The sequence below is a fragment of the Electrona antarctica genome (assembly GCF_951216825.1).
Source record: "Electrona antarctica genome assembly, chromosome: 21".
NCBI lineage: Eukaryota > Metazoa > Chordata > Actinopteri > Myctophiformes > Myctophidae > Electrona > Electrona antarctica.
The window spans coordinates 25,113,508-25,138,665 of NC_136802.1; the positions used below are offsets into that span (position 1 = coordinate 25,113,508).

The window sequence follows — 25,158 nt, forward strand, 5'->3', positions numbered from 1 at the left end:
TGTCCCGATTGGCCCGACCTGTTCTCGGTTGTAGGAAAGAGGCGTGCTACTGAGCCTCGCCAGACCCTAATCCGCTGGCAGGCAATTTTTTTTGCCAACGGCTGATTCGGTCTGGTTTATTAACCAGGCTACTATAGCCCCTCCTATATACAGGTTTATTAATGTTTGTTTTTAGTTCAATGTTTGTTTTAAAAACGCAATTGACAATGAAGGGAAAATTTAAGTCATCTTGTCCCTAACACAAACATTAAATCCCATTAACAATAAAGAGAATTTAATGTTTGCTTTACATCATAATTACAACACCTAATCATAGAAACATGAGTTAGACATTAATATATTAGCGCCCCTCACTTCACACGGGTGTGTTTTTTCTTTTTCGTTTTCTTTTAGGTTTTATGACCTCAATTACATCCAAAAAAATCTGAATTTTGAACATTCCGTGGATTTTCTGTGGTCTGGAGTTTTCTCTTGGGTTTGGAAGCTGCAATGAAAGCAGGTAAAACTGTGAAAATAGTGACATCTGCTGGCATATTCCATTGACATATGGGATTGCAGGCAGTGACATCACAAACAGCAGGAAAATCAGAGCACTTGTTTGAGCAGAAAACCCCAGACCACAGAAAATCTACTGAATGTTAAAGTTTTTTGGGTGCAATTGAGCTCAGAAAACCTTAAAAAATTAAGAAAAAATACAAAAACTGTTTCAGTTGTTACTGTTACAATCACCAATAGACTAGTTATAATTTGGTCAAATGTATTGTAACATAATTATAGTAAAAAGGAGGCTTTGGAATTTAGCGCATATTATGTTTATTGAGACAAGAATGTCTACTCTATATGATTGAGAGTAAATTGCCTTCACCAAATGTTGTTTGTATTGTAATTCTGGACTGACAAATAGTATTGCAATAAACATAAAACCACTAACTTTTTGTAAACAATCACTAAAACTGAAATGAGCAAACCCAAAAATTATGCCTCACAGCCTACTGTGAAATTCCACTGTGAGATGCAATTTTGTGAAAATTATTTGTTGGTGCATTTCTTTATTAGTAGTAGTAATGCATGAGATGTTATGTAATAATTTCTATGACATAATGTAAAACATGCAGAGTAGTTTTTCACACTGGTTCTCACTCATCAATGAGTGCGCAAAATTGGACATGGGAGGCATTTAATCTGAGAGAGGATAACAGTCAGCAAATAAAACCAATAGATTAAGTCAAAATGGGATTACGGTTGTTCCATTGGTCAAATGTATAGGCCGGCCCTTATTTATTAAACCAATTAATGGATGCTGCAATTGACTGTCGAAACTACGGACCAATAACATGTCCACGTTTGAGGTTGGGCGGGTGTTGTGCTGTTGAGGGGTGGGGTCTCCCAGGTCATTCAGTACCTCTCTGATTCACTCTATCGGCGTGCGTTTGAGGGGACGGGCGGCTGGAGTAAGGAGTTGCCGGGGCAATAGTGCACCACAAACAGGGTTTTTTTCCCCCCACGGGAGGACGCTCTGCCGCAAATAGCATAACGGACAAAAGAAGAACCGATCCCCCAGCGGCGACTTTTTGTTGTTGTTGCAATTTTCCAGCGACTGCGCCTGTTTACCAAACGCAACCAGCTACCTTTCTATTAGCCAGCTAGGTTAGCATCTCCTCTCCGCACACTGACGGAGTCACAAGGTGTTGATAGCCTCTCGTTATCCCTCCGTCGTAGCATCGTTAGCTCGCTTCGCCTCCCTCTCCTCCTCCTCGTCGAAGCTTCACGACCCAGTAAAACCCCGGAGACACGCACCACTAACGCAGGCTTTTCTCGGCGACCCGGCCGTCGGTGACAACGTTCTGCCTCGCTATCGGTTCATCATCACACCATCATCACACCCATCTCTCTCCCCAACCCCTTCACCTCTCTGCCCCCTCTCTCTCCCTCCCTCTCCCCTCCTCTCTCTCTCTCTCCCTCCGTCTGGCTGTCTCCCCCGCCACCCGGAACACTGGAAATCCACAAGCGACCGGAGAGCGGCGGCGACGGGCCGGTGAAGCTGGGGGTGTCACCGGAACCGATCGCAGTCGTAGCGGCTTCAGACACGCTCAGCCGCGGGGAGTTGCCGACAGCCATGGACGGGCTGGCCGTGGAGGTTCGCGGCTCCAACGGGGCCTTCTACAAGGTACACACAGAGTGGCTGAAAGACCAGGAATCCCCCCGCTGAGTGGCCGCAGAGCTGCTCAAAGTTTCAACCAAGGCAGACTAGTTAAGGATTTAGCGTCCACTTGGCTAATGTTAGCGTAGGGCCGATCCAAACTAACCAGGATGGGCTTGCTTGGCCATTGTGGGGTGGGTTGCTAGCTCATGATAGCTCATGATAGCTTTCAAGCTAGCTCCACTTGTCATCATGCATGGCCTATATTTGAACGTTTTCAGAATGTCAGTGTAATTATCCTCCACCACCACCAACTCCTCCAAGGAAAACAGATTTTCGTAGATTTGGAATGGCAGGCATCATTATTCAGGGTTTTTGCTTGCTTGGTTTGCGAGTGTGTGATGTAAGCTTTTAAAACAATAGCTAGCTCGCTAATCATAGTTGTCCAGATCTTGCATGCAAAGTGTGACAGGATGCAACATCTAAAGCAACCATGCTACAGTGTGTTTAATAAAGATTGGCCCATTATTTTTTTTGCCAGAGTGCTCAGTTCTGTGTATCAAATGTCGTTAGGGGTGCTATGGGAAAGATACGCTGGGTACTTGTGTATGTGTGTAGCTTTCAGTTCTTTATTGTCTTCTAGGGAAAGTAGTCCAGTTTCATATTGAGTCACGTGGTATTGCAGTCATCATTGCTGTCTCCGTGCTTGTTTTTCAATCTAGTAATGATGACATGGCTCTTCCTCACTTGCAATGCTCCTCATTTATTATATTAAAAGGCACTGGGTGGTTGTTTTTCTCTTCTACCACTTCTTGGAAATGGTTGCCACTGTTTGACTTTTGGGCATGTAGAACAACAGATTAAATCTTAAACCAAATGGGACATAACAGAGCAGGTGTCCTGAGGACAGTGAGCCTCAGCAACTGCAAACGTTGCCAGTCAGGGTAGCATCCTCCTCATAGTTTATCAGCTTTTATCCTGCCTCTTAACTTTTGCAGTATCACCTCCCTTGATCCAAAAACACCTTTACTTTGCTTGTCATGCTATGCTATTTGTCACTTTCCTGTCCTCCTCGGGCCTGCATTAGGTCAACTGACTCCCTGCTCCGAGCACATGGCGGTTTAGAGATGAGCCTATATTTACTCCCCACATGCCGCCTCACCTGTCGTTCTGTTTAACTGTGTGACAGTCAGGGTCTGGCATGAATGGTCACTTTCCATTAAACCCTTTTTACTTAATCACATAAGCAGCCTAAGGGTCGATTCATACTCCTATTTTAGAGCCGAATAAAAGTCGGTTCGGCTCTGTAGAGCCTACAATGTGACGTAATTTGAGGTTCGGGGGGGGCGGGTACCGTCCTAAAGTCGGCTCTTCGGTGCTGCTGAAAATTTCTGACGAGCCGAAATCATTTCGGCACTACAGCGCTGAAACAGCGGTAAAATAGGAGTATGAATCTGCCCTTATACCTACTTCATTGACTGGTAACTGTATGTATTCTACTGCTTTCCCTCAACACCAAATGTCTTAGTCAAAAATAGTCTACAAGCTCCCTGAGTTTGCTGCCAGTATAGGGACACTAGGTTTCACGACATGTGGTCAAGTTATCTCATATCTCCCTTTTTTATATATGGAATCTAACCGTTGGTGGCATTATAAATGCCAAATTATAAAGTATTGTTTAACCTATTGTGAGTTTTGTGTAGGTGGAATTGTATTTCAGAGAGGTGCTTTTTTACCCAGCTAATTTGTTTTTACATCATAGCAAATCAGTCAGAGAGGGCATTGAAATTTATTTATGAGTCAACATGGTCATTATGAACCTGTGTGAGTGATTATGCACCTGTCAGGAAAATGGCGCCCCAGCCCTGTTTATAGCCTGCCCTTTGGCAGCAGTACACTACACATACAAGCAAGCAAGCTGAAGAGAGGCTAGATGAGGATTCAGTTGAGGGTTTTTGGATTGCAGTAATTGTGAGCACTATTTGCTTAGAATCTTCATTTACTTGCCCTTGTAAGTGTAGTACTGTATGCTGTTCGCGCATACAGTAGCAAACTTGATGGAGGTGATCTCCACATGTATAAACTAATATAATACACACATCACATAGTGGAGGTGTTGGGTTGGAAAGTGTCAAATTGCATTGGAGTGGGTTTCTTTTTCTTATGATCTATTCTCCACATGGACCCTGTATGTGGCCACACAGGGCGTCGGATACTGGCATCATTAGTAGTCCGACAGTGGCCACTCTACTTTCCTGCCCCCACACCAATCACAGGCCCAAAGGATGGTTTTCCTGCCCTTTGACATGGTAGTACTACACTGAAGCGATCCCTTCCCTGACGTAACCCACACACCCGACTGTGTCCTTACGCAAGCTCTGGAAACCAGCGGAGGATGCTCGTGTGTTTTCTGTTGAGCCGCCTCTCTGTGGTTCTTTTCCGCTGGCTGTCTGAAAACCCTCCAGCTTGACTGACAGTCCCATAGTCAATTTTCCTTTTGACGTCCCCAAGATGGCCATTCATAGAACAGGAGTGGAGCTGTTCTCGGATAATACAACTTTGAGTTCTTCTGGGTTGTTATATGTGGAAATCCCATTGCTGTGACATTTGTAAATGTAGATTACACTCCCTGCACCTGGCCGAAACCCTAGTCAGCTTTCCACCAAAAAAAACAAACTCTCCCTTTCAAGTAAATAAAATTCTCACAGATACAGTGCTCACTCTTGCACTTGCACCCGACTGCCTGACCTCTCCCAATGTCCCATATAAGGCAGCATCACTCTGCATGCCCCCCACTACCTCTACTTCAGAACCCCCACCATTCATTACTGTGGGCGTTGTTGGAAGTTTATAGCACAGTATGATTTGTGGAGTGCCCTAATGGACACAGGACCAATTTAGAGGATCTCTCACTCTTTGGTAAAAGTTGTCGCATCAAAAAAGTTGTCGCATCATGTATAATACATGTCTTCATTTATTTATATATATATATATATATATATATAGGCCAAGTGAGCTCTCCCTTTCGTTTGTGGCTTGATGCACATGGCCTCATATACACATCACTCGCACGTAACAGCTCTGCCACCGACCACACATTAAGCTCATACATTTTACTCTTGTTAAATGAGTGTGATTTATTTTCCAGTGCTGTCGGGAGGAGTCTGAGCACTTCCTCGTCACTAACAGCCAGAGAAAAAAGTGTCAGTGACGTGATGGCTTTGGAAATTGCCCTAGATGCTTTTTTTTCCAGCAGCAATGGAAGTGTCAGACAGTGTAGTGCAGCTCACAAGCCGATTGTTTTGATAATAACTGGAGCTATCCAAGGCAGCGGGCTGTAAATTAATGTTGAGGCTTCCTTTCCTGTACCTCATTGCTGTCATATAGTATTGTTCAAATTTGTCTATTTGTTGGCTTAACATTGCTCTCGTCTCGTTTCAGGGCTATATCAAGGATGTGCACGAAGACTCCCTCACGATAGTATTTGAAAACAAGTAAGTTTACTTTTCAAAAGGTCATCAAATCAATCGGTGGTATGCTCGCTAACCATAAGCAGCTTAACCCCTAGTTATTGGGCGTTGCATTGAGTCCTCATGTCTCCTATGTTAGCCCGGTCTCGTCCTCAACAGCCAAAGAAATCCCCCTCTTTTAGCACCTGTGCGTGTCGCACAGCTGTCGACACAACTCTCTTAACAGGTTTTTACCTCCTATTTTGCCCCTACCCCATCTCCTGTCCTACTAGTGTACCCCCCCCCCCCCACACACACACACACCATGATAGCAACCCCTGTTCCGCTTTATCTACTTGGCTCAGCCTGGTTGTCCCTAAAAATAGTCCCCCGAGGTATGCATGCTGGGCGGGGGGGCAGGACAGTGGCCCCCGCCATTCTCGGGATGGTTCTTCTATTCCACCTCCCCCCTCTCTGTGCCTGACCACATGGAGATGTGGAAGTAGCCATTTGTGTAAGATACTGCATGAATGAATGATGCCCCCCTTTTAACTGTCTTACTACCGGAGAATTTTTCAGAATAAAGGCGCTAGAGTGCCAAGCAGATGGGCAGATTTTACTCTGAAAAGCCCTCTCCTTCCATTTCCTCCCAAAACCGGGAGGTGAATTCTTCCATTACTACTTCGCACTGGGATTAATGACAGTCTGACCAATAGTATGTCTAAACTAAAGCCTGTCTCTTTAGAAACATTAATATCCCAAATGAGATGCTTGATTAAGTCAGTAATGAGGACTGAACATTGTCGTTACGATCAAAACCATGGAGAGCAACGTAGATTTAGAGATGAGACATTTTAGGCGGGCCGTAAACAAGGAAGTGAATGGCAGTGCGCATGCACGAAACATGTCTAGGATGCTACATACTAATTCCTACACGGGTTGTGTTTATAACCACGCGTTACGTTTACTGAGGTTAGGGTTAGGTATAGTTTTCTTGAGGTTAAGCTTAGGGTTAGGTTTAGGCTGTCAATCACAGCGACTGGCCAATCACAGTTCGTCGACTGCACAACCCGTGTCGCATCTAGGATCGCTGAAGAAGGCATGGCCAAGCAAAAAAAGAAATGAAATGGATTACAGAGATCCCGTTTTATATCGTTAAAAGCTTTAATGACGGAGAATTCCATCGGAAGCAGCTCAAGGTTGGATTTTATATGACGGAATATTCCACCATAAGCAACTAATGTGTTAAACGGCCGATGTTGGCAGTTCTTGGGCATCGAGTGTAGGTAAACGTCTCAGCTTGAGGAGAGTTCATCATGGAGTCATCAATGTAGATGTCAGATGAATCACCTCAACCTAGCTCTGAAGATGATGGATGTTCATTTGGTCACGGAAGCCTTATTTATACCCCACGCTGCTTTTGAATGTCAGACGGCAAACTCCAAACGCTCTAGAATTCTCTTGGGTTCTCACCGAGTGTTTTATGTAATCTGACAGTGGCCATACAGTCCAGCAATGCTGAAAAGTGAAAGCCCAATGAACTGTCAAAGCCAATGAACCGATTTTAATTATGACGTTTTGAGGTCTGTTATGTTTGTTTTCTTTGTAGTCTGACTCTTTCTATGTGTGTCTTTCATCTCTCCACCAACACCCCTAAAAGCTGGCAGCCAGAGAGACAGCTGCCTTTCAGTGATGTCCGGCTGCCTCCCCCAGCAGACTACCACAAGGACATCGGCGAGGGAGAGGAAGTGGAGGTAATTCATATCGCTGCCCAGCCCACCTCACTTATTACATGTGCAACGGCTGTAAAATTGTAAACTCACTCGGCATTGAGATTTATTTGACTAATATTTCGGAGCATTAACGGAGGTCATGTCTTTTGTGATGCGTCCAGTCTCCATCACTGCGCGCACACGCACGCGCGTGCACCCCGCCAGCCAGCCTTACAGACAGCATGCCTAATAATCCTAACCTCTGCAAGTGCAGCAACTAAATGCCTTGACAAAGGTTTAACAGCAGCTCTCGTTTTGACACATAATTAGACATGATTATGTTCTTGAAACAGCGGTACAATCTTGATTTAATTGTCACTCCAACTCACAGTTCTGAGAGCTATTTTCACCCCTGCAGATGATATTTATGGATCTCTGTTGGTGGAAAAGAGTCATACATTTGTCCAGCCTTAACACCGTTTCAGATGGGAAGAGACTGACGCGCCTTGGTAATTCGTTTATTATTTAGAGGCGGGCAATTATTTTGGACGTGCTGAGAAGTTGAGGGCCGTTGGCGCAAGCAAGTGTGGTCCTGTGAAATTGTCGCGTGCATGCTCGTTTGTGCAGGTGACTAGAACTGGATTGTGGTGAGCTTTTCTTTTTTCTTTTACGCTACGCGTCCCTCATGTGCAGACACGTTGCTGATCCATGCGTCACTCGGCCCCGTCTGAAACGGCCTTTACTTGTCACAGCTGACAAACTGTCAGAATTGCTTTTGGATGATGAGTTAATTAAACAGATTGTTAACCAATCTATGCATTGTTTTTTACATCCCAGGAACCCCAAGCAGGTGTTTTCTCTGTTCTGCTCTACTAATGGTTTGTCCGCACAAACCGAGCAGTTTTCTGGACGCACATAGCCTCACCATTCTCTTCCATGGCTGTCTCTCCATGCAGGTATACTCCAGAGCCAACGAACAGGAGCCATGTGGCTGGTGGTTGGCCCGTGTCAGAATGATGAAGGGAGAGGTGAGTTCACTTGAGGAATAATGTTGGTGAATTGCAGGTCCGAGACAATGGTATGGCATGTGTAGCTTCAAAGCAGACGTGTGGTAAGACTGACCAGCACCATCAGTTTGGCCTACCGTCATACCTGGCTCAAATGATATCTTTATATTCTCCCCGCTTGGTTGTAAACACCAGAGCATTTTTGGCTTGCATTTTGATGCAGGGCTTTCTGCCATGCCCCCAGTGTGGACTGCCGGTTGAGTAGTGGGTCAGTGGGATGTGTGTTGGGGAGGGGGAGGTGGTGGGGGGGTGGCATTAGCCGTTCCTGCAGTGCTATAGTGTCAGGGGAACTGCTGGTGCTGTTATTTGGAGAGCTGCGTGATAACAGCCTGCAGGAATGTCTAGTGTTGACTGATGGCTCCAATTCTACTCTTGGAGCACAGAGTGCATCGTCTTGACTCGCTCTCCCTCATCTCCCTCACCCTTTCTCTTTGTCAACATGTTTGTCTCCATCTTCCCTCTCTTTTCAGTATTTCTGCTCTCATTTTCTCCTCTATCTCTCTATCCCCCCCCCCCCCCCCCCCTTGAAGGATTATTGTTTCATTAATCAGATGAATAGGGCTGTGGATTGAACATTTAAAACGGAAGTGGCATTTCTGAGCAACTTTGGACAGGACACCTGATGAATCTTTAATGCCATGTACAGGTGTTTATCTTCTTGGCAAGACATCGGGGGCAGCAGGTTATATTGCTATCGCACATTAATATCCAGTCCTTTAGTCAATATTTCACATCAAGGTTGTAAACTGTCAAGCAGACCTGCCATATAAGCCTGATTTATACTTCGTTGTACGACGGTGTTGTGGACCGAAAATAGCAGATCAACACTGTTGTACAACAAAGTATACTATAAAGTATGCATTAGTCATCTCGGTTTACTGTTGACACGCCATTTGTTCCCACATCCCCCTGGGATTCCTGTCCTAATGACGATATCATCTTTTTTCAGTTCTACGTTATTGAATATGCCGCATGCGACGCCACATACAACGAGATCGTCACGGCGGAACGCATCCGGCCACTCAACCCCAACAGCCCTTCCTCCCGGAACTCCTTCCACAAGGTCCCCATCGCTGTCCCAGAAGACCTGAGGGACATGTAAGTCCCTTCTGCTCTCCCACATATTCAAACTTTAACCGCTTATACCTTAGAGTCTCGGGGTCTCTCTCCCTCGACACCAAATGACAGATCTACAAGCTCACAATGCGTCGCAACATCTATATTCAATGTATGGGCTAGAACAGTGGAGAACGCGACATACCTCCCACTGCTTTGAAGACCAATAATGACACCGTCCCGTTTTGTTTTTTAACATTTCTGAATTGTTTCCACCCAGTCTAAGCCTCTAGATTGAATTTACATGTCATTACACATTTGTGGAGTGGAGATCTCTGATATGTCTAACTACGTGAGACTAGTGTCAGTTCTGATGTTTTTTGAGGGGCACTAGCCCCTCCTATGTCCAGCTTTGAGGGTGTGTGTAAACACATTGTCCTAACATAAATATTGAATGCCATTGAAAATGGAAGGCCATTTTGGAGTGTTTGCGTAAACACAAACATTACGTAAATGTATGATGTACATGCACTTCACACGGGTGTGACTTCCCCCCCCCCTCCCTTTTTTTAGATATTGTTTAGATATTGGCCTTTTCTGTTTATTGACAGTATATATATGTGTGTATATATATATATATAGACAGGAAATGGGGAGAGAGATGAGGGGAGTGATTCAGCAAAGGTCCGTCTGGATAAGGGATTTGAACCCATGACACACTGTCAGGCCGGACCAGTTCTGATGGGTTTTAACTGGACTATTACTAATACTTCCCAATGGCTGAATGCGGTAGCCGTTGGCGTCCAACTCTGTTATCGGTCACAGCGTGCAGCGGTGATGTAGTGATGACCCAAAAGCTGTCGCATGAATAACAAGACTATGTCCTGTGGATTGTTTTGTCATCTACAGCTGTGCAAACGACAACATTCACAAAGACTTCAGAAAAGCCATCGGAGCCAACTGTATCTTCTTCAGTGCCCAGTCGCACGAACTCATTGTGCTGGTAAGTACTCTTTGCCAAAGCAAGTGCATAAATGACAAGAACTCTAGTCTGTGATGTCATCAAACACCACTTTTTTTGCTTCATTGTCAACAAAAGAATGAACAGTGGCCATAATCATCATACCTATGTTTTAGTTTGCTGTCAGGCAGAAACCTTAACCTTGTGTGTCCATTTTTCATCTCTTTATGTTTTGTCATAATTGAATGGTCCATTTTGTCATGTGACAATGGCATATAAGATCTGCTAATAATGTCATGCCCAAAATAGGGATGCCTGGTTGTCTGTGGCAGTCAGTTTTGCAAATATGTTTGTGTAACCAACAAGAGCTTGTGAATAACAAAGTACATCCATTGGAATTATTTTTTCCCATTTCCTGAGAAGTGACGGTTTTGACATGCAAGGTTAACGTCCGACAGCAACTGTATACAACGCTACTTAAACCGTACCCATTAACACATGATATTATGATGACAGAATGTGTTTCTCAACTGTTTTATTACAGCAGGAATGCAATTTTAAGTGGCTGTCTGAGAGATTTTCAGTCCACAAGGTTATTCTGTCAGTGGAGCAGCTCTGGAATGTTTATGGATGACATCAAGTAGTAGAGTCTTTGTTCTCGTTTCATGTTCAAACATTGATTTTTAATGCTCCAAGACTACTGGAGTAACATGGAATTGTCTCTCTATCTGCCTCTCTCTTGTCCCCCCCTCTCATCCGTACAGTCTACGAATGAAACCACAGTAAAGCGTGCTTCGCTCCTGAGTGACATGCATTTCCGCAGCATCCGTACCAAGCTCATGCTCATGTCCCGCAACGAAGAGGCCACCAAACATCTGGAGGTAGACGCATCCTGTCTAAACACATGCATACAGTCAAAACATGACCGGGAGAACGCTCACCTTGACCTTTACATTTACATGATTAAAAGCACCTGCATTCTCATTCAGTACATGGTATAAGTGCTATTTATAAGAAGATAAAATGAACATGTATTAATCCCCAGGAGGAAATACAGGTTTCATAGCAGTAACAGCAGTAGGAGTATGCAATCATGTGGATGATGTCCCATCTATTGCTGGATTATATGACTTAAAAGTGTTATAATTAAATTAATATGGATCAGTGTCATCAAATGTTGACATTTGATGTCGTCTTTTTCTAAATGTCCTTTAATGACACAATTCAACCTTCTACTGCCTCTGTTAAGTCTATTTACTTTAATCAGTGTGTGTGTGAAACGTTTAGCCTATAATCATATGTGCAGAATAGGAGCACCATGTTGAAAGCGGTTCAAGATGCGTGAAACCGCAGGCTGATTTTTAAGTTATTTTTAGACAACGCCGCTGCCACTAATAAAACTAATAATGGTTGTCGGATATGTATGCCCAGAGCCATGAGTGAGACCTAGAGTAGTGTACTCGACTAAATGTATTACCCTCATTGTTGAAGTGTTGCTACAACAATGAGGGCACACCGTGACGGTGTATGTACTATAAGGTCTGTCTGTATTACGCAGCCTACCATGTTTTTACCCTGCTGTAGTTTTTAACTGGAACTGGAACACAAACTATTAGAAAGATCAGGCTATGGTTTTGTCGCTCTTTTACGTGCAACCGAGCTCGCTCGCACATTCTGAACACAAAATAACCTCCCCTCCGTCCTCTCCTCAGACGAGTAAGCAGCTGGCATCAGCGTACCAGGAGGAGGTTCGGGTGAGGGAGGACCTGATGGGCCTCGCCATCGGCTCTCACGGCGCCAACATCCAGCAGGCCAGAAAGGTGCTCGGCGTAACCGCCATTGAACTGGAGGAGGAGAGCTGCACCTTCAGGATCTACGGAGAGGTCTGTCAAGTCGAAACATTTATTATATGCAAAACTATTGTAATGAGAATGTCTGGGTTTGTTTTTGTTCGTTTATGCATGCATGTCACCCTGTGTGCAAATCTGGCCTCAGAGTTCTGAAAACACCAAAGCAAACTACTTGAGCTGAAACACAGCTCGACTGTGCATTCTTATTGCCTTATTTCCTAAGCACATTTCAAATTCAGGTTTCTGAAGGAAAGCAAAAAAATGGTGCTCCTAGTGGACCCATATTATAGATGTTTGTGGCTCTGCAACAGGCTAGTCGTCTTAAGACGGGGTGGATGCGTGTCTGGAGCTAATAACCTCGACCAATCAGCGCTAAACCTTTTTAAATGCACGTACAAACTTTCTCCCTTTTTTTTTTTTAACACTTTTCTTTTAAATATGTACTGTAACTTTAATATTCTAATGTGGGCTTTGATCAGGCTGAAACCTTGCCCAAATTTGTAGCCGTACGCCATAGAGGACTTTTGTGTATGGGTGAGGGAGCTTTTAAAACTGTGTATATAAAACAAGTTTGCGTGGCATGTGAGTCAGTCAATGTCTTGCTATATGTTGTTTGTTTTCTGCTGTCCCACAGACCCCAGAGGCAGTGAGGCAGGCTCGAGTGTACCTTGAGTTCAAAGAAGACTACTTCCAGGTACCCAGGAACCTCGTAGGTGAGTGCACAATGTCGAATACGCCTGAGGGAGCTCATTTCGCCAACTGCAACATCATCTCGGATGTTGCAGACCTGTAACTGAACAGTTATACCTTGTTGCGTGCGGGTTTCATGCACCAAACATCTTTTGATGTGCAGCACCAGCAATGCTATATGTTGTCTCTTTTCTGTGTGTAAATTGCATTCATTTATATGCCTCCATACCCAGCCCCTAATGATTCCTTTCTTTTTTTTCAATGTGCCTCGTTTGTTTGCTTTCTCTCTTTCACACACGCATGCACACAGGCAAAGTCATCGGCAAGAATGGTAAAGTCATTCAGGAGATTGTGGACAAGTCTGGAGTGGTTCGTGTTCGAATTGAGGGCGACAACGACAAAAAGAATCCTAGGGAGGACGTAGCCGCCAGGCAGGCGGCTGACCGAGACGACATTTCCAGCAGCAAAGACAAAGAGGTGAATGACCGCTCGCCTGGTCTTCCAACCTAAAACAAAAAAAGCGACCCTCCTTATTCTACTTTTCTGGGCGTTAATGTCCAATGTGTTGTTTCCACCTTTCTGCTGCCTCGTCTGTCTGCCTAAAATCACCCAGTGTTTCCATTGCCATTACATAATGTTTGTCAATTATTTTTGGCTCTCCAACTGAGATCAAGTTTCTGTTGATGGCGTATTCTTTGATTCTATTCTACACTAAATAATGTCATAATTATATCTGCACTTACAATGTTCCCTATGAGAAAGTGGCACGGGTTTGTTTTTTCCAAATCGGTGATCCCTCTAAACCCGTGCCTTGGACTGTGCCAAGTGTTTCTGACTAAAGGTCCTTGCACACAAGAGCTCTTATTAATTTAAACTGCGGTTTGTGTCAGGGGTACATACATGGCAATATAGTAATGTTATGTTTTTTGAGTGGTGTAAACCACTCCTACAACTGGCTTTTGTGTGCATAAAAAAATGACCATGGTTGCTATGTTCAAAATAATTTCTGACGTAATTAAATCACACCCGGGTGAACTGGATGACCGTAGCAACCGTGGTCATTTTCTCTGCACAAAAAAAGCCAGTTGTGAAATCACATCCAGGTGTGATTTCATTACGTCAGATCAGAGCTGATCAGGCTACATAATACCTTACCTTATTTCATTACGTCAGACAACAGCTGATCATGCTATATAAAACCTTACACCACTCAGTTCACACGGGTGTGATTTTTTCACTGCAACTGAAAGCATCACTGAAAGGCAAACTCCTTCTCTTAAAGTGAACACGGATGGCATAGGTTAACTTAATTTATGCTAACAGCTAGCGGTAGAGAGAATTAATGAGGCATCACCAGTTGAATAGTTTCATGTGAAATATTTGCTGAAGGGCGTGTGTCTGTAAGGACCTTAATCCAATACCTCAACACAGACTGACTCTATTTGCTGAAGGGCGTGTGTGTGTAAGGACCTTAATCCAATAACTCAACACAGACTGACTCTCTATTTGCTGAAGGGCGTGTGTGTGTGTAAGGACCTTCATCCAATACCTCAACACAGACTGACTCTGCATCCCTCTCTCTCTCTTCTACCACCACCTCCAGGGCATGGTTCCATTTGTGTTTGTAGGAACTAAGGAGAACATCAGCAATGCCCAGGCTCTGTTGGAGTACCACGTGGCTTACCTGCAGGTGAGTCTGTCCTTCGTCTCCCTTGCACCACTAGAGGGCAGTGTCACCCTCACCTGCCTGCCTTCCACTCTGTTTGTGGTTTATACACTCGGTTACTTTGGTCAAACAGCATTTCTATCTTCTGCCCTCAGTTAAAGCTATTTTGAGTCTGAAGTTCTCCGAATCATTCTTCTCATCAATCATTACTGGTAGTTAATTGGAACTTGGAATTTTGCACTGATCGAGCCAGCGATATTTTGACTGATATTTTGTTAGGTGAAAACTATTTAGAATCAATTTGAAGAATTCAGAAAACAACTTAAAATTCTTAAAAGGTAAAAAAGGGACAGCATTATTGCTGGTGTCGATGACTGATATATTGGCCAAACTGGTATATCGATCAGGCTCTGGTCAAGTAGGGTAGTTTTGGGGTCGTAGGGAGTGGGGACCAAACTCCTATACTAGATGGACTAGAATAGAGGCAGGCGTATGTATGTGCCTGGTCAATCCAAACTGGTCACCTGTTTCTCTCTCTCTCCCTCTTTGCTCCCAATGCCACATGTAAAAAACCTGCTGAGGGCGCCTCATTTTGCCCTCAGCCGTGCTGGGCTATTATAAATAGTAAAGAGGGGGGGGCAGCAGGAGTTTAGATTACCAGCTATCTGGACCCTAAGCATCCTAAAAATAACACCCGACCCCCGTCCCTCCTTCACGCCCCCCTGCTACCACCTCCTGCAACGTGCAGCTGTCGTTGGTGGAGGCAGCTGTCAAAGTTTGAGGCGATCCGCCCCATGACCACAGGAACTGCTGCCAGTGCACTTTAGCCCAGCCCTTAGACGCCGGTGTTGACCCGGTCCATCCTCCGACACCCTTCCTTCCTGTCGGCTGTGACTTGGCTGAAAAAGACGAGATGAGCTCATGGCATTCCTGAATGAAAATGTTGAGCTTTTTCAAGAGTACTGTGATCTCATCCAACATGACAAACATGTCCACATGGCACATGCTAGCAACTGCTGGCTGTGAGCTGACAGACTATGAAACACTGGCTTTTGCCCATCAATGGCCTGGACAATTCAAATAATAAAAAGTCACACCTGTGTGAAGTGAGGGGCACGCTTATCATACAGCTCATTCCGGCCAATCAATTTGCGTCCTCACTTTTGTCTTCAATGTTTGTGTTTATGTATTGTTTGTGTTTACACAAACTCTTCATTGTCTATGGCTCCTTGTCCACTATTTATATTCATACCAACTATCAATAGCGATTGCATACATGTATACAAAAAGTGTTGTAGATGTCATTGTCCTTGTCTTTATAGGAGGTGGAGCAGCTACGAATGGAGCGCCTGCAGATTGACGAGCAGCTCCGTCAGATCGGCGTGGGTTACCGCGCCCCAGCCAGCCGGACCGGGGGGCCCACTGGTGACCGCGAGAAGGGCTACAATACGGACGACAGCAGCAACAACTCGCTCCACACTTCACGCACGTATGGCGGCCGGGGCCGTGGGCGCAGAGCCTCCAACACCCAGTACTCCGGATATGGTGAGACATGAGAGCCCATGATGCGTATCACATTATCATTCAAGAGGTGCGCGCACACAAGAAAATGACTACCCCACACTTTTGGTGTTTTAAGCATCATGTTATGCTTTAGCTGTTGAAAAATAGCAGATCTACAAGCTCATAGCGCAGCACAGAGTGCCGCGCTATGAACTTGTAGGTCTGCTATTTTTGAAAAATCGTGAAAATGTGGCGCAAATCTTTGAATAGATATTCTTTCAGAGCGAACCTGCTTAACGCAAATCTTTGCTTCTGAGGGGTTCCTGGAACAACATATTTTGAGATGTGGGCTGGGGGCCAATTACATATAATTTTTGCGGTCCTTGACATGAAATATTGAGCATCACTGATATAGAAACATGGGTATTTCAGAAAACTGTCAGGATTTAGAATACATTTTTTTTAAAACTTCGACGTTGGGCCTAAATGGGTTAAAAGAAAGGGGAGTCTTAAAAGTCTTAAAAGCTCCCAAAATAATGTATTTATAACCTACTGGCCTAACTGGCCTTCGTCAGGTATACTGAAGCTACCAAAATAATTTATTTATAACAGAGGGGACCTTCGTCAGGTATACTGAAGCTTCAGTGTACCTGACGAAGGTCCCCTCTGTTATAAATAAATTATTTTGGTAGCTTTAAGTTTTAATTTAAGACGGTGTGTGGATCTCCTCTTTCTTTGCATAACCGTACAGGTAGCATCCTTATTCTGGCCATCATAATGTTCAAACTTTCTGCAACAATGGTAGAACGCCCTGCGAAAATGGCACATCTACAAGATCGGCAAAGAGTTTTGGGGTAGAGGGGGGAAAGGGGGTCCCCAAGTACAGACCCCTGAGGGACTCCGTTCAAGGAAGTATAGACTTAAGTGGTTAACCACATATTGCCCGTTTTATACTTTGTCGTATGATGTGACGCTGCATGGAGAAAACAGCTGATCTACAAGTTAAATCTGAGCCTGCCGATCATCTGGTTTCAATACCGTCAAAGGTTTTGCCTATAATAACATGATGCCCAGAGCCCCATATTAAAGATGCCAGGTTGAAAGTGGTTCATTATTTGTCTCGTGATGCGTAAAACGTGACGTGTTGTTCACAAAAAAGCCCCCTCTCCCCCTTGCACTGCTCCTTCTCCAGGCACAAACTCCGAGCAGTCCAACGCCTCCGAGTCCGAGGAGGTCACTGAGCGAGACCAACGGCCCCGCGGTGTGGGAGGAGACGAGAGGGGCTCCCGGCGAGGGGGACGGGGACGTGGTACCAACACGGGCAGAGGTCGTGGTGGACCTGGATCCAGACCCACCAACTCCATCAGTTCAGGTGGGCAAATACCCAGCATCATATTCCCTCAGATCAGGGGTTTTCTCTTCTTTTTTTCACTTGCTTTTAGGAAAAAGACCTGTCCAAAACACAGAAACATACATAAAACAAAAGACAATACAAAGGAAAATGTAAGTGCTGCATTTTTCATACATTACGATTAACACAATCTATAAATACAATATTTGAATTCCTCATACATTGGCAATGGGCTGGAGGAAGACATCCCACTTTTTGTAAAAAAGTATCCTCTTGTAGTCAGAGTATGAATGTTAGTTTTTCCATGACCAATATTTCCTCAGTAATGTCCATCCAATTATCTTTCTTTGGTGGGTCCTGTTGGTACCAGCGTTGTGTGATCGCGTTCTTACTTGTTGCTAAGAGGATCTTGATTAAATATTTGTCATGTGTTAGAATCTCTTCAGGAATATTTCCTAACAATAAAAAGGAACAAGTCTGAGGTACCGTTATCTTAAAACAGAATTGTTTCCATAGGGAATGGATATCCTGCCAGTATTTCCAGAATATATAAGTGTGGCCCGCCTCCTTGTGGCCACACTGTCTCCAGCATGGCTGTTCTGTTTTCAGTTGCTTTGATTTAATTTTAGGTTATAAAAAAAGGTTCTTCCAACAGAATTCCCTCTACATTCTTTAGTTGGCGGACGTACATTGTGTTTTACACATATTTTCCCATTCATCTTTAGTGATGGAAACCTCCAACTCTTTTCCCAACAACTTTTCACATCAAGGTCCATTATTTATTTGCCATATGGGCCCCCAGACCAGCATTTGATGGCCTAGCATCTCAGACCAAAGACTTAGAATATTTTGTTGTCTGCTGTATTGATGGAGAAGAGAGATGACAGGCAAAATACCTTGGTTACCCATGTTCTCACAATCTGCTAACTGTGATCCTTAAATTGTCAAAGTTGTATCAAATCAGGTTTGAGTTAGGTGCTGGTGTAACACCTCGTAAGAACACTTCTATACTTTCAAAAGCTTTTTTTTAACCAGTTAAACCTTTCACAGAATGTTTCCCTATAATGACATGCCTGCCCAGAATAGGTATGCTATGGGGTTAATAGTTTGCTTTGTATCTGGATGATATAGCAGTGAGATAAATAATTCAGCAATAGATTTATACATACTGACCTAATAGTGTAGTCATAAATCAGTTTAACATTATTACAGTTTGGCTGCTTCATAAAAAGTAGAGTGAGTAATAATATTGGAATTTGGTTTTTGTAGTATGCATATTTAATATATTCTCATTTGATTCATGCATCCCTCCCAAATTGTGCCCTAGCTGGCAAAATTACAGATATGCGTCCTGGTAAATAAGCAGCCAGAATGCATTTGCTTTGCTATCCTGGGGATGATTGCCATCAATTGTTACCATCGAAGGCTACGCCATATCTCTTTAACGCTTTCACTTGTATTTCTGACTCTAGCGCACTAAACTCTGAAGAATTTACTTCCAGTGCTTTGAATCTGAAGGAGTAGGGAGTTTATAGTTTGAGGAATTTCTGATTGAGACAAAAATAACTAATAATGGCTTTGCAGCAGGCAGCAGTCCAATCTGCCATTCGTGAGAGAGACTATGGGCTATATCTTCCGCTACCCCTTGTCCCCTTATAGTTCAAATAGCTGATCTACAAGCTCACAACATGTCGCTGTAGATCGGTTAGTTTTGTTTTTCAAAATGGCAAATAAGTTTAGGGATAAGGGTGTCACAAGATAGGGCCCTCAGTATTAGTGTGACAGAACTATATTAGCAGTTGTTATAACTTTACAGTACCATTCTTTTGAAAAGCATACATAATAATAAGGCTGCAATGAGGTTGCAGGATTACTTGTAAACCTGCAAGACCTCAAAAGCGATAGATGGCTACCTACTAAAATTATTTTTCTTTTTCATAAATTGATGCCCCGATATTTTATAATTTGATGTTTGACAGTGTCATACAACAGTGTCACACATTGTGAGCTTGTAGAACTGCATTTCTTTCACGATATTGTGGAAAACATTGCCTTTTTTTTACGTCTTCACGGATGATGACATTGTTGTTAAGTTTCTCACAATGTAAAAACAACAGCACGTCTTTGTCAGACTCACCACCACGCCGCCTCTGTCTCAATGTTCTGGTCTCTTCATTTCACTCTATCATTTCACTCAATCTACACGCAGCACAACCTGAGACACCACAGGCCGGAGGGCATCTTATTCTCCACCCACAACACGCTTCTCAAAGTTTTTTCCCTGCTACTGTGCGACTAGTAGCCGAGAACATTAGGGACGGTAGTCAATATGAAAGATGAACTTAATTATTATGCATGGTTTTTAGGAAGATTATGAAGCACTTATTTATTCTAGGATTGTATGTTGCATGTTTTTTCTTATCTGTCCCTTTTTTTTTTTTATTATTGTTGACCCTGGGAGCTGCGCTCCAAGATTTCTTATGCACTTGTGGAAATGGCAAATAGTCTATTCTATTCTCTGCAGTGCTGAGAGACCCAGACAGCAACCCCTACTCCCTGCTAGAGGGAGAGGGCGAGCAGGCTGATGCCGACACCAGCGAGGCCGGAGGAGACCGCCGCAGACGCTCACGCCGCCGCCGCAACGACCAGGAGCCCAGCGTCATGGACGCCGCGGGCGGGGAGTCGGACGGCCCGGACGGCCAGGCCGGCCCCAGCGAGAACGGAATAGGTTCGGCAGAGCCCCCACATGGGCCTTTTTGTGTCTCAGCCTAGGCTGCAGTTGTGAACGGCGGTTTGCCATGTTTATCCTGTAGCTCGTTGTTCAAAAGATACACCAGTTGCAATCCAGTTACAGGGATGACGTTGATGTTTTATTATACCACAGGTCGTTTCGAGGAAGCAATCTGATTGGTTGAAACAGCCTTCTAGCCGTGGGTTAAACCAGCACCATTCACCACCTAATCAAAACAAAGAATTCAGCTGCTCTGTTCTCCCAGAGCTCTAGCAAACTCGGTGGCTAGGCTAGCTAGTTTCTTGGGACATTTGTGGTCGTAGTGACTACATCTGTCATTAAAAAAATATATTCTTTCAGCGATTTTCTTAGTTTTAAGGGTAACTGTTGTATAATTGCAATATTACACTCGAGGGTGTGGGTTAACGTGATTATTGCCACTTCAGTGATGCTTGCGGAACTCGACTTCGTCTCGTTCCTCACCGCATCCCTGTCGTGGCAATAATCACGTTAACCCACACCCTCTCGTGTAATATTGCTTAATTGGCCAACTTAAATTATTACACAGGACGAAAATCTTATGTTGAACTATGAACATCCTTCCTATACATGAAATCAGGCAGAAAAGCAAATGTGATAAACATTTGGTAGCTGGTGACATACATATGTTAACTGTGCATTCATCTTGGTATTTATAGATTGTATTTGGACCATGTGAGATCCCATGTGAGGTATTTGTGAAGCTGGGGTGTGACGAACCCACCTGATTCACTCACTCACCCTCCATTTTGTGTGGGTTTTTTATTTTTTTTCATGTCAGATGAAGAGGGCAGACCTCAGCGCCGCAACAGAAGCCGCCGTCGCCGTAACCGAGGCACCCGGCCAGAGGGAGGATCGACCAGCCGCGACAGACAACCTGGTGAGCACATTCAGGTCTTTGCAGTCACAGTGAACTGTCATAGCGTTGCTGTTGGGCAAAAACCTCTAACCGCTGGTTTTATCTTGACCGCCTGCTCCCGCCCGCAGGTATTTAAATACCGCCTGCGCCTGCGCCCGCAACATTTGCGCAACATTTTCAAAGGCTATTTTGTCATCCCAACCCTGCCCAATGTGCCCATAGTAACAACATTTTGGATGATACCTCATACTGGTGTAATATTTATTTATTCTCTTTTGTGTTTGCAGGAACTAATACAACATTTTATTTGAGCAACTTTTGATATCATTTTTGTTTTTTCAGAGCGTGTGTATGTGTACCACTGTAGATTTAAAAAAATAAATCCCCCTCCAATGCTTGGCTAATATTTTTCAATGGTGTGTGTTTTCAGTGACTGTGGCAGACTACATCTCCCGCCCTGAGTCACAGAGCAGACAGAACCTTCCCCAGAAGGAGAACCACGCAGGCCCTGAGCCCAAGGTAGGCATGGATACATGCATGTACTGTTCTACATGTTCTACATGCCACCCCTGCTCCGGAGCATATAATGCGTAATGTTTTTTTTTAAATCCTGGTGCAATACTACATTCTTGAATATTTAGATGGTAATGAACCTAGCGTTGGACCAAGTATAGAGCCCCAGGGGACCTCCATCAACTAACTTACAGGGTTAAAGTGATGTGAATCATTTCTGTGAAATTACTGCTTCAATGTTGTAGAAAATGTTTGTGCTCTTTGCATAACGGTGCCATTTTCCAGCTCTGAAACGTAAGTAGGCCAGCGATAACAAGCTCCCCCTGTCCGTGTTTCCCCTCTCCTCGTCTCCCCAGGAGAACGGGAGCAGCAGTAAGATGGACGACCGCACGCCCTCCAAGCGCTCCCCCAGTAACGGCATGGCCTCGGCCAGCGAGACCTTGACCCTGGTCAACGGCGTCTCGTAAAGGAGCGGCACCCGTCCGTCTCACACCCACGTCTAGAGCAAGACTTCATGGCAAACTCTGTCCCTGCTTGCATTAACTTAAAACCATAAACAGATGAGTGAAAAATTACCTGACAAAATACCTGAATTCATACGAGAGAGAAAAACTACAAAAAAACGACAAACGCATCTACTTAAAAACACACGTAATGGTGTATGCTATCCTATCTATCAGTACTTAGTGCTTATTTAAAAGAAGAAGATTAAAAACAACTAGCTTGCCAAAAAAGAGCTGGTGGATATGACTTGATTTTTAAAGAAATACTGAAACACAAGAAACAGGACGAGACTTTTGTGTTTTTGTTGTTTTTGAAACGGTTGTCTTTATTTTTGTTCTTTTGTTCCCTTTTTTTTGTGTCTTGTTTTGTTAATCGTTTGTATGTTTTCCGTTGTTTATCACTGGTTTTGGACTTTGCGGTCGCTCGCTTGCTCTCTCTCGCTCTGGGCCGAAACCGAAGCGTCTCTTAACAGTGTTAAACATGTGGGGAGAGGAGAGACGACGGTACTAGGCGACGCAGGGAGGGCGGCATACAGGCGGGGGCGGTCCAATAGCTTCTGTGACACGTCATTCATACCCCCCAACCTCGGGAGGGTGGAGACAGACCGACAGTCGAGACGAGACAGATGGAAGGACGTATAGTCAAGAGATTGGGTTATTGATAGACATTGTGCCTTGAATTAAAAAGAAAAAAAAACTTGAGTTTTACATTGAGTTTGTTTTTGGTTCTCACGAGGAAGTGAAGAAAAGGGAGGTTTTTCTTTTTTTCTGTGTTTTTTTTCTTTCTTTTTTTTTTTTTTTTTTAAGATGAGGAGAAAAGACACTTGTATTTGGGAGGGGATGGAGTTAGGAGTAAAATGACCGCTTGAGCGGCAACTGTGGTAGAGAGGATACAGGATCGGAGTGAGTGACCGGCGAGAAGATGGAGAAAAAAAATTGCCTGGTGCCAAACATGAAATTCAAGGCGCTTGTCCTCAGTAAGAGTAGGTGGACAGCGTCGGGGGTCAGCGCGTGCGTGGGGAATGTGTGTGCGTGCGTGATTGGATGTGCAGAGTTGAGATGTCTGGTGACCAGCCAACCACAGAGATAAGCTGGGAGGTAGAAGTCACTTAAGTGTCCAGGCAGATCACAAGGCGAGGGCCTCTGTTGGTCATGCGGGCATGAGAGTTGCTCTGCCATTTGGCCACCTTGTCTCACGTCGCTAGAGGGTCCTGGGCAGTTCCTGTGCAAGACAGACTGCAAAAAACAGCCACCCAGACGGAGTTGTGCACTCAAAATATGGATTTAGAGCTATACTGTGCCTCTATTTCCAAGCAAGGAGTAAGGTGACGGGACGGTGTGCAGTACCTTCCAGCGTCTTATAAACTGCCACAGCACACGGCTACCGGCACACGCGAAGAGCGGGAGGTGGGGTGGGGGAGGTGCGCAGAACGTGGGATCGGCACAGTTTTCAGACGAGACGAGAGCTGTAAACACACCCACACTGACCCACACACTTGCAGGTACACTCACACAACAAGGGGTGACCGTGCGCGCGCACAACCACACAACAGAAAACGCTACAAAACACACTTGCGAGTCAGTCGCACGAGGTGGTCGCCTGCACACCGCAAAGCAAGATGGCCGCAGCCGGGGTTTAACGTGAAGCGACGTGGTTTGTCTTGTACCTGGCAGATTAGGCTGACAAACAGGAGGGCTCGTGGAACCTCAGTGGCTCTCGGCTCATGTATTTACTGTTGTCTTGGTTACCGCTCTCAACTTTTTTTTTTTTTTTTTTTTGTTATTTCCACATGATAGAAAATATTAAATAAAAAATGGAAGTGAAATCAACCTCTCCTCTGGAAATGAACTTTTCTGATCTCTGTCTTGTGAGTTTGCGGTCTATTTTTCTAACCTGCATGGTATTAGATCCTGAGTAAATAGGTGGTGCCAGCCCTGTGCATGAGGAAGGGTGTTAATTAATCTGACTGACAAGCCATTGTTTCATTCACTAGAATTGCTGCTAATGTACACATTGAATGTCTGACTTAGGAGCTCTTTCCTTTTTAAAGAGAGAAACATTTATTCGTGACTTGACACAAATTACCCCACTCATAGCCCAGATATATTGTTTTTCTTTTTTCAGGGGGAGGGTGGTTTACCAGTGGAAATGGTCCATCCTTTTCCTGGTCAGTGTAGGTGGCATACAAGTGTTATACTGTAGGGGCCGACATTGTGCATGATAAGCGTGTCCACATGACCAAAGGTTTTTTTGAGACTGATGAATGGGAGCGTGTTTGAAGTGAGATGACCCACATGCTGTTACCCGGTTCTGCTCACCTGTACTGTATGTTTTTGTTTTTTAAGTCGAGAGTATGAAAACATTTGGCTATTTGTACCTTTGGTTCTGTGTGTGTGTGTGTCTGTGTGTGTGTGTGTGCGCGTGTGAGTAAGGGAGAGAGAGAAATGGAGTCCTATCTCCTACCAGTTTGTTTACCTTTATACCTCACTGTGTATAGCCTCATTCATACTCGGGTGCATAACAGCGCCCCGTGCTGAACATGGTAGACAAGCTCACAACACGTCTCATCCACAACATGTGAGCTTGTAGGTCTGCTATTTTCGGCATGGAACGCCGTCATGCAACAGAGCATAAATTAGGCATGTGTGTGTACTGTATTGCCCAATGTATCTGCCCTACCCTCATGTCCTGTTGAAAGGCTGCTTGTGTGGCTGCTGAGTGTCTGTGTGTGGACGCTAGTTGTACAGTCAACTCCTCACTCTGTCAGAATTTGTCTCTGGTTTTCTCACTCATGTTCTGATGGCAATAAAGGACTTTTCATTGTTTGGTATACATTTTTCGCCATTACGTTTGTTGCTCTTGGGGAATTTCAAAACAAAGAATGCCTAGAGAGATGAGGGGCAATGTTTGAACCACTGCAGGCATGACAATATTAACTTCTGACTAATATAACTAATATGTTGTTGAGACACTTATAGCAGCATGTACTTAATTAGGGATGCAACGATCAAGTAGGCCTATTTAATTTTTTCAGGAAGCCTGATTAAACACTAACTATTTTATAAGC

The 25,158-nt window shown here is 44.3% G+C and overlaps 1 protein-coding gene across 3 annotated transcripts; it reads left to right on the forward strand.

Annotated features, from left to right (window-relative positions):
- Positions 1 to 1,356: 1,356 nt before the first annotated feature.
- On the forward strand, positions 1,357 to 24,923 carry fxr2 (FMR1 autosomal homolog 2). 3 transcript variants are annotated; one of them, XM_079491395.1, is made up of 17 exons: positions 1,357 to 2,167; positions 5,582 to 5,634; positions 7,250 to 7,343; positions 8,258 to 8,329; positions 9,318 to 9,466; positions 10,334 to 10,427; positions 11,150 to 11,266; positions 12,098 to 12,268; positions 12,870 to 12,948; positions 13,236 to 13,409; positions 14,527 to 14,615; positions 15,914 to 16,136; positions 17,287 to 17,466; positions 19,970 to 20,173; positions 20,997 to 21,095; positions 21,505 to 21,593; positions 21,944 to 24,923. In XM_079491395.1, exons 1-17 carry the CDS (start codon positions 2,117 to 2,119, stop codon positions 22,052 to 22,054), a joined length of 2,049 nt encoding a protein of 682 aa, XP_079347521.1. In that variant the 5' UTR covers positions 1,357 to 2,116; the 3' UTR covers positions 22,055 to 24,923. The 3 variants fall into 3 exon arrangements, with proteins under 3 accessions (XP_079347521.1, XP_079347523.1, XP_079347522.1); XM_079491397.1 differs by having other exon boundaries at positions 13,236 to 13,394; XM_079491396.1 differs by having other exon boundaries at positions 1,358 to 2,167; positions 13,236 to 13,402; positions 14,529 to 14,615.
- The last annotated feature ends 235 nt before the right edge of the window (positions 24,924 to 25,158 follow it).